The sequence below is a fragment of the Cucumis melo genome, chromosome 4 (assembly GCF_025177605.1).
Source record: "Cucumis melo cultivar AY chromosome 4, USDA_Cmelo_AY_1.0, whole genome shotgun sequence".
NCBI classification, from domain to species: Eukaryota; Viridiplantae; Streptophyta; class Magnoliopsida; order Cucurbitales; family Cucurbitaceae; genus Cucumis; species Cucumis melo.
This window is the reverse complement of record NC_066860.1, coordinates 25,390,829-25,400,617: the sequence shown is the minus strand read 5'-3', so window position 1 is coordinate 25,400,617 and position 9,789 is coordinate 25,390,829. Positions and strand designations below refer to the sequence as shown.

At 32.2% G+C, this 9,789-nt stretch overlaps 1 protein-coding gene across 1 annotated transcript; it reads left to right on the top strand.

The window, feature by feature from the left end:
* Positions 1–5,618: 5,618 nt before the first annotated feature.
* On the top strand, positions 5,619–6,757 carry LOC127148975 (14-3-3-like protein GF14 kappa; the record flags this gene model as incomplete). The annotated part of the gene is made up of 2 exons (XM_051083413.1): positions 5,619–6,017; positions 6,491–6,757. Coding segments are annotated over 2 exons (666 nt in total), but the record flags the coding sequence as incomplete, so codon positions are not given.
* Between the last annotated feature and the right edge of the window lie 3,032 nt (positions 6,758–9,789).

The window sequence follows — 9,789 nt, the reverse complement described above, 5'->3', positions numbered from 1 at the left end:
TACAAGATTCGTCATGAGCGGATTGAAATATGTTTACTGTATCAAATAAATCGTCGTGTTCATATTTTTCATCGATTGTATTTTCCATTTTACTGCTAACAGTCTTTGAGTTCAAATCTTTACCATGCCAGAACCATATCTTGTAACTTTTATCAATTCCATTGGCATACAAATGATACCAAACTATTGATACATCCTTAAGTAAACGATTCCCGCATTTTAGACATGGACATCTTATCGAATTAGAACCTTTGGCATGAGACAACCCAAATTTAATAAAACTTTCAACTCCTACATCATATTCTATAGACATTCTATTTTCCATCATCCATGATTTGTCCATTTTGTAGATGTTACAAACACCAAATCTTCTATAATTGCCCTTTACACAAACTTGGATTACAAAAGAGATGGATGACAATTGTAGAAGAATGTTCAAGTGAAAGATTCATTAATGTATGACAAGGGTAAATATACATAAATATTAAAACAAATAATGAAATAACAAATCTAAACAACATTTCTTAATAATAATGCACCAAACACAATGCACACCTCAAATAAAACTAGTGATGATCATGTCAACCAATAAGCCACTTAACTATAGTATTTGATATCTATAAAGATCCAATATATCTATTGGTGCAATCTTCCTTTTTATCAAGAAAACATACAACTCCTTTTATAGTTGCAATTCAAGAAAGCATGTGATCGTCAAAACAAACTTTAAACTAATGTATCCATTCTTTGAGTAAACTACTAGATCGTCAATTTAGGGCACTAATAACGTTTCCCGCTATCAACTCCAAATTCAAATAACCCAACACCATAAATTATAAACATCGATAAACTCCACACTCATGAAACTAACATTAGGACATATGTTCTCCGGTGTCTTCTCTGTTTTCGCCCTATGCCCCTTAACTAATTCATAATCAATATTAGTGATACATAGGATTCACAAATTTCACATCACAATGTCTGTCTAATCATATTCTAACAAGCTTTTTAAAAATAACTATACAAATTTTCAAATTCTCAGTTTTCAGAACTTGGCAAAATTTAGAAAAATTTGTTAAAAGTATATAACTATACAAAATAATATTTATAGATAGAAGTTTGCGTAAAATGAAAAATTTAATGGTTATCAAATGGAGTAGTAGATTTTAGTATTCATTTTTATTTGAATAGTCGGTCAAAATATAAAATAAATATGTTTCAATCTTTTTTTTTAGTTTTAAATTTTAACTTGATTTTTTTAAAATATTATTAGAAGATAAACAACATACCATTAAAATTTAGAGGCAAATGTAGAGTTTAGAAACTTAAATTGCAAAATCCTAAAAACTAAAAATCAAGATTTAGTTTGGGTAACCATTTGATCTTTTTGTTTTTAAGTTTTTTTTTTAAATTAAGCTTATATATATTACTTCTATCATCAATAGTTTGTTTTTGTTATCTATATTTTATAAATATTTTAAAATTAAAAACTAAAAAATTAATTCTGTTTTTAGAAACTAGCTAAAAATATCAAATACTTAACCTAAGAAATATGAAAACAAGAAATTGTGAAAAGGGTAATACTTAGATGCATCAATCTTCTCATCATTCTTATAAATATATATATATATATATATATATATATATATATATATATATATATATATATATATATATATATTTACAATAGAACTAAGAACAACTTTTTACGTGGCAAATTGGATAATTCAATAAAATATAAAACCCTAAATGTATTCAAGTATTTTTCTTACAAAAAATAAACACAAATTTTAAATAAAAAAACTAAATAATAAAACAATTAGTAGTTAAATTTATATAATAATTAAACAAGTAGTAAATAATTATCAAACAACCCCTAAAGATTATTAGACATGGTCTAAGTAATTTAATAAATGGGATATATATATATATATATATATATATATATATATATATATATATATATATATATATATGTGACAATTTTCTTTTAATAAAGAAAATAACAAAGAGTAACAATAAAGAGGTATTAAAACCTGGGTATGGGCTTCGGTGGATTGGGCTAGTCGGCGTCGGTAGAACACTGTGCTGGTCGACCGTCGGCGGAAGACTGGGCTTGGCGTGGCGGAACAATTGGAACACTCGGGCGTCAGCGGCTTGGCGTTCGTGGAAGAATCGATCGTCGCCGACTTCGCGTCCGCGGAAGAATCGATCGTCGACGGCTTGGCGTCTGCGAAAGAATGGGAATACTACTAGTCGGCGTTGGCAGCTTGGCGTCCGCGGAAGAATCGGATTTTTACAGGTCGACGTCGGCGGCTTCGTCTGCGGAAGAATCGGAAGCCCAATCTCCGCATCGCCGGCTTTGCGTCTGTGGAAGAATGAAGCTTGCAGTCGTGGTTGGCCGTTGGCGGAAGAATGGGAAGACCAGGTCGCATGTGGAGTTGTGAATGGAGAGAAAAATTAGGGATTTGATGTGTTTTTTTTTAATAAAATTGGGTTTTTTTTATTTTAATAAATTATATTAAAAGATCTTATACCCTTTTATGACACTAAATAACTGTCACGGAAAACAATATCCGAAAACAACGTTTTTTCCCGCCAAAAAAGCGCATTTTCACATATTATGACAATTGTTTTTCCTCTCCTCTCAATTTTTTTTCTTTAAAAATGTCATGGAAAGTCACTTTTCTTGTAGTGTTTGAAGATCACCAATAAAGTAAAAAAAATTATTTGGCATGGGTTCTATCAGATTCTCCCTGTAATGACATGTCTTGTGGATCGGAGAGTGCCTATTTTCCAATTTTGTTTATTCTGCAGGAAGCATCCCGAAACAATTCTTCATGTGCTTTTCAGTTGTACTAGAACGTGTGAAATTTGGTCTCTTTTGCTTCCTGAGGTACTACTGTGGGGAAGGGGATTGGGGAGTTTTGTTGAGGTATGCTTGGTGATGGTGGAGTCGCTTTCCACGTAGGATTTGGCTCTTTGGTGTATTGGGTGTTAGGGTATTTGGAATGACCGCTATGGGTTTCGTACTCGTAGTGTTGTGCCTGAAACTGCTTTAAAATGTCAATGGTTATCTAATAATCTTCAGGAATTTATACAAATGGATTGTTAGCCTCCCTGTTTTGGTGTTTTTGCCTGTAGACAATCCCAATGGTAATCCCAGGTTGTCGTTGTGGCGTTTTGTGGACACGTCTTGTCGGCCGCTCGGGGTGTCAATGGGCTTGGTGTAGTTGTGGTTGATGAGCATGGTAGTATTTTGGGGGCTACGAGTAAGTTAATTTCATTCCCTTTTGCTCCTTTACTTGTTGAAACGTTGGCGATTAAAGAGAGACTTTGGTTTGCTCATGCTTTGCTTCTTGATTCAGTTGTGATAACGATTGTCTTACTGTTTCGGGTTTACTTTGTGGAAATTCTGATTCTATTGCTGAAGTCGGTGTTTTAGTCTCTGATATCAAGGCTATGTCGACTGTATTTCAAGTTTTGGAGTTTTATCAGATTGACAGATAAAACAACCGAGCTGGCTCATTAATTCACTCGCAAAAAAAGGTTCTGATCATGGGTCTACTTCTTGGTTTAATCATTTTCGTGGTTGGCTGACTGACATTGTTACTTTGGACTTTGCTTCTTTAGCTAGTAGCCCATGTGACATTAGTTCTTTTTGAATGCATTTGCTTTTTGTTATCGGAAAAACTAAGCTCAATTGACCTCATGTCGTAGCATCAATATGAAACCAGTTATAGAGCTTTTGACCCGTTTTTGTTACTTGAATTCTAAAATTAAAAGCTAAGCGTAGTTTATTGGCCCTTGAAAACGTGATTTCTTCTAAAGGTAACATGAGGATGTCCTACTCCTCATATCAATGTTAAATTAAGATAAATAATTTAAAGATTAAGATTAAGAAATCAGTTTGGGGATTGTAAAACGTGAACTATATTGAGGAGTACCGAGGGAATTAAAAAATATCAATTTGTTGTTGGGAGTGGTTCGACTGTGAATACACAACTATATGAACATATATAAATCTATTTATATTTACCTTTGTATGAAGTTGATTATGTACTCTTGTAATATACCAAAATTAATACTCACATTTAATAGCTTTAATAAATATGAGTTTAGTAGACGGCTTAGACTTAAAAGAAAAACCTTATCGAATTTTTTGTTTCATAAACAATGCAAATCATCTTTATATTTTGATCGTATTCAAATTTTAAAGTGAAATTATACTAAATAAATGTAAGCATATTAAAAAATTACAAAATGAAATGTTATAAACTCAATTTTTTTGTTTGTTAAAAAATAAAAGATGTATCATGTAATTATATCATAAACTATGTAATATTACAAAATAATAATTATAAAAGAAAAATTAACATAAAACATGTCATAAATTAATTAATAATAATCCATCATCAACTAACATTTCAAAGAGTAATTAGAAATAGTTTTATGATTTATAATTTAGTACGTACCAAACACATTTTAAATTAAATTAGAAACCAAAAACTTTTAAAGCTGCTATATATTAAATACATATATGAAAACATGAAATACTATTTTCAAATACGGTGTTGAATCATTTTAGTCATGATAAGAGGTTTTTGTGTAAACTAAGAAAGATGAAAGAAGATGGGTTTACACAGCCAAGTGAATATGTCCCATGGAGAAGTGATAAAACAAAGTGCATGGGGATGAGTAATACGCTCCAATTATTTCCATCAACCCTAAACACACTCTTTTTTAAGGCTCTTATCCCCTATCTTCCTATTTTTCCTATTCTCTTTGATATCTTACAACTCTCTTTTTACCCTTTCTATTAGACTGCTTTTAACTTTAGTTAGGGTTACATTTTTATTCGATTTAGTATTAATTAGTAACCAAAATCTAGGATTGTTGCACATGTCCTAATTATTTTGAGATTTGTACGTTTATGATTCATCTCTCTCATGCATGTTTTGTTGACATCACTTGTTTTATATTTATATTATATATTAATGTTACCGACTAAGTTCATAAACCAAATGAAAGGTCATATATGTTCATTGAAAAGTCTTAGGAATAAAGCTTTCATTTGCTTGTTAATTCAAACTTGTCTTAGTTTGAATTACTTGAAATGAATTGAATGTTTTTGAAGGCAGTGATCTTCAATTAAATAAAAAATTTGTACATTCGTTTGGATCCTATTATTTTGTTTTCAATATGCCATAAAGGAAGATAAAATTTAAGAGACACTAGAAGAAATCTGGTCTTTAATGTCGGGTGGAAAAAATGAAAAATAAGCTTTAATGTCGGTTTTCAAAAGGCGGATGTTTAATGTCGGTTTTAAACCGACATTAAAGCTTTATCTTTAATGTCGGTTTAAAACCGACATTAAACATCATGTTTTTTAGAACCGACATTAAAGGTCTTTTTTATTTTATTTTTTATTTTTTTAATTTTGTAAAAAGTTGAATTTTTCTCTCTCTTACTTTACTCTTTTCTCCTTTCTTCTCTACCAAACCCTAGACTTTACTCTTTTCTCCTTTCTTCTCTACCAAACCCTACGAAAGAAGGTTTTCTCTCAACATTTCTTCCCTTTCTTCCTTTCTCAATCTCATCACTTTCTCCCCTCTCTTCTTGGTTCAACATTTCTTGGTTCAACACCTGGCTCTGAGCTTTCTGTTGAGGAGCGAAATCTTCTCTCTGTCGCTTACAATTACGTGATTGGCTCACTTCGAGCTGCTTGGCGGATTGTTTCTTCCATCGAGCAAAAGGAGGAGAGTCGTAAGAATGAAGAGCATGTTGTTCTTGTTAAGGATTATAGATCAAAGGTTGAGTCTGAGCTTTCCGATGTCTGCGCGAGTATTTTGCAGCTTTTGGACTCGAATCTTATTCCATCTGCCTCTGCTAGTGAGTCTAAGGTCTTCTACTTGAAGATGAAAGGGGATTACCATAGGTATTTGGCGGAGTTTAAGGTTGGAGATGAGAGAAAAGCTGCTGCTGAGGATACTATGTTGGCTTATAGGGCTGCTCAGGTATTTGTGGCTCGCTTTTTCTTTTTACTTTTTTTGGTATTAGTGAGATATTTTTGAATTTGTGCTGCCTTTATGGACCTGTGAGGTTGAACATTTGACTAGTGAATTGACTTTGAATACTGATTTTGTATCGCTACGGAACATCTCTACTTATCTGATCCATCTTTTACTATTGTTATGTTTCCGTGTTCTATGTTACAGCCTTCTTCTCTTACAGAAATGAAATCTTGATTTAGCCTATTCCGATGGGTTTCAAATTGAAGACGGTTTTTCTTTATTACTCTGTTTTTCGTTGTTTTCCTCGTGGGATCTCCAGTCTCCAACAGATCATTTCCATGCCAAACACTTTTAATGGTTTATTTTAATAAATTGAATTAAAAGATATTAGGATCTTTCATGCCTGTAATATGGGTGCTTTAGATTGAACTATTCTGAATGCTGATTTTCCACTTGTTGGATTTTATGCTATGAAGGATGTCGCAGTTGCGGATCTTGCTCCCACTCATCCGATCAGGCTGGGGCTGGCACTCAATTTCTCCGTGTTTTACTTCGAGATTCTGAATCAGTCCGATAAAGCATGTAGCATGGCCAAGGAGGTAAGTTTGATCCTTCATGTGGCATTCCCATTGTATATCATGTCTCTTTGTTTTATCACCGATCACCGAGAGGAATGGGTTGATTCCAGCACACTTTTGCTTTTTTCACTAGGACCTCCTTTTGTAGATCTTTGTCATTTGTAACCTAAGGGTTCGATACCCCCACCCCACACATTATCCAAATGAACCATGGTTTCTTGTTTAAAATAGAGAAGTTCAAATCTTTGATAAAAAAAATGTTATTTGCAGGCCAAGCATTTTCTCATGACAAACTCTGAGAAGAATTGTAGTATGTGTGTGTAATACTCGAAACCCAATAGCATAGTTTTCTGGGATTGAGACTATTTAAAATTGAATCAACAAATGAATAATTTTTGTAATGGAGTCAAACTCAAGCACATAGAATGATATAGCACTACATTTCTAATGAAATCTTTTAAACTGCAGGCGTGTTTGTGTATGAAATATTGAAAATTGCTTGAACTTTACTTCCTAATAGTGGCTAGGAACGAACACTGACTAAGATTTTCATGTTGTGGCTAGATTTCCATCTAAGAAACCTTAGAGTTTTTTTTTTATTATTATTATTGATCACCGACGGTATATACTCTTTCCTACTTTTGATTTTCTCACTTGAATTCTTGACTTTGAGAGATTATTTAATGTATAGTTGGTATTTATGGTTGTCACTTTCATGATGGTTTCCTAACGGTTCGATGTGTGAGGGAGAAGATCTAATGTTGGATTAACTATGCATCTAACCGTTATAAGAGTGTATACTGTGCACTTTTGTTGCTTGGATTTGATTTCATTTCTGTCTTTAATCATTGTCTCTGATTTGGTTTTTTCTTGATTGTTTTGTAGGAGGCTGCTATGCTATTAATTATCTTTCTTTCATAGATCTGTAGAGTTTGTAACTATATTTTCTTAGAACTACATTGTTTAGGGAAATAAATTAACTAAGGATAGTTGAGATTTTAAGATAACAAGATCTGTTGTGCTCGTGGCCAGATTCATGCGTGTTTTTTAAATTGTATTATTCCTTCCTAATGATGATATTTTCCTTGATTTTTGGCAGATGGCTTCAGTGATTGCTACAAATCTTTTAACAAGCATAAAACTCATAGATTTGTTATGCGTTGTAGTGACGTGGGTGTTTTCTATTATAAAACTTTATGCTAGATTTGCAAGTATGTTATCAGTCATTACAATTGCAATCTCTCTTTGTATCTCGGTTTTCTTACTATATGCAATGTTTTCAGGACATCACAAAAGCAAGAAAGATACCGAAGCGTGCTTTGCCTATTATTTGCTTCAGAGAAGTCAGCCCCCCATTGTCGGATGCTTCAAACACTTCCATTATAGATTCAGGTTATTTGACTTAGCTATAACTTAAAGCAAGCTTCATTTTGTTGTTCTAGTCTGCTGTCTTAGCCTTGTGTTTGACTTTGAGCATTTTATCTCTAAGATGTATATTTAGTAACATGTTCTAAGGTTGTTTTTCTTTCCTTGAAATAAAAGAAAGTAACGTAAATAGGCTTAAATCTCATTTTTCTGAAAAACATATTTGGGAATAGAAAGAAAGCTGCTAACCACTTTAAATTACACTAACCATTTGAGGCTATGATTTTTATTTTAAGTGGTTTTTAGAAGTTATCTCCTGCAACAGGGTTAGCTCCTTTGACCAACGTTTCAATTGAGGGAATCCAAGGTCATCAAAATCTGGAGCTATGCTATCCAATGCAGAGAACCATTTGGTTTGTAGATTTTGGTTTTGTGAAAAATTATGCTTATTTTCTTGTAACTTCTTTTCCATGGTTTTCAACTTTTCTAACTAAACATTTGAATTGTTAGTCAAATTCCAAATAACAGAAACATGTTTTTAAAAACTACTCTTTTTAGTTTTCAAATTTTTCTTTGGTTTTTGAAACACTCCTGAAAAATGGATAACACAACATGCAAATCAACAAGTAGAAAGTAGTGTTTTTTAGGTTAATTTTTAACAACCAAAAACCAAAACCAAATGGTTATTAGACTTAGCGTTAGTATAGTTTAATTGTCAAATAATATCTTCAAGCTTTTGTTTTGCACTCTCTTATAAGACGTTTCTTGGTTTTAGAACTCAGTTTTAGAAACTTCCTGATTCAAACCATTGCTCTTTCGACTTTTTTGGTTGTTTGTCTGGTGACATTGATATCATTTATTTAGTTCAGATACCTCCAGGAGTCTAGTATTTTGGTCTTTTCAATGGCATTGGATCTTCAAGAACACAATCGAAGATGGTACGTTAGGAAAGGGTAAAGGTGGTTGATAAAGATTCCTATTGTTAGAAGTGAAGTATGGTTGATAAAGGTGGAAAGATGCTCTCCTCTTTATTCATTTAACTCATACTTGCAGGCTGGTTAGGAAAGGGTAATATAAACTTGTGAATAATTTCCTTTATCAACAATTAAAGTTGTGAGACTGTGTTGTGAATGGAGAAGGTCATGAGTAAAAGTGGAATGGTGGAGGCATGGAAAATTATTTCAAATGGGGTAAAGAAAGAAATCTCATTCTGGAAGGAAGTATATTACCCATGCATGGACTAGGAATTTGTTTTCTGTCCTTTCACGTAAAGTAGCTTTTCTTTCTCTTGAATCATAAGGTTTTTGTTTTCATTTTGATTCATCTCCAAGTATCAGCAGATAATGAAGTTACTATAACTGAGCTTTACTTTTCAGCTTATTGTGTTGATGTTGCTTATTTCTTTATAGATTGATATTGGTTTTCATAATAATGTTATGTAAAAAAATGTTGATTATTCATTTGGTGGGCAATATTAAGAACTTTTCATCCTTTTCTGCAATTTCAGTACTTCAAACAGCTTTGTTATTCATATAAATGGTTTATTTGGATATTGTTTGTAGATAATTGAAGTGATATCGGGTTGAAAGCTAAGCGATTGTGTAGAAATGGTCAAGCGATCGTTGAAAATTGAAGATTGAGAAGGCATTTAGGATTTTTAATTATTTAATTCTTGTATTAGAATCTTTTTTCATGTACTATTGTAGAATGTATATATAAACATAATATTAATATTTTATTTTGTGTATTCAAATGTAAAAGACAAATGTTATAGTTTCTAACATAATATGAATTTCATTGATTTGTTGGCGTGTGAAAAACATATTTATCTA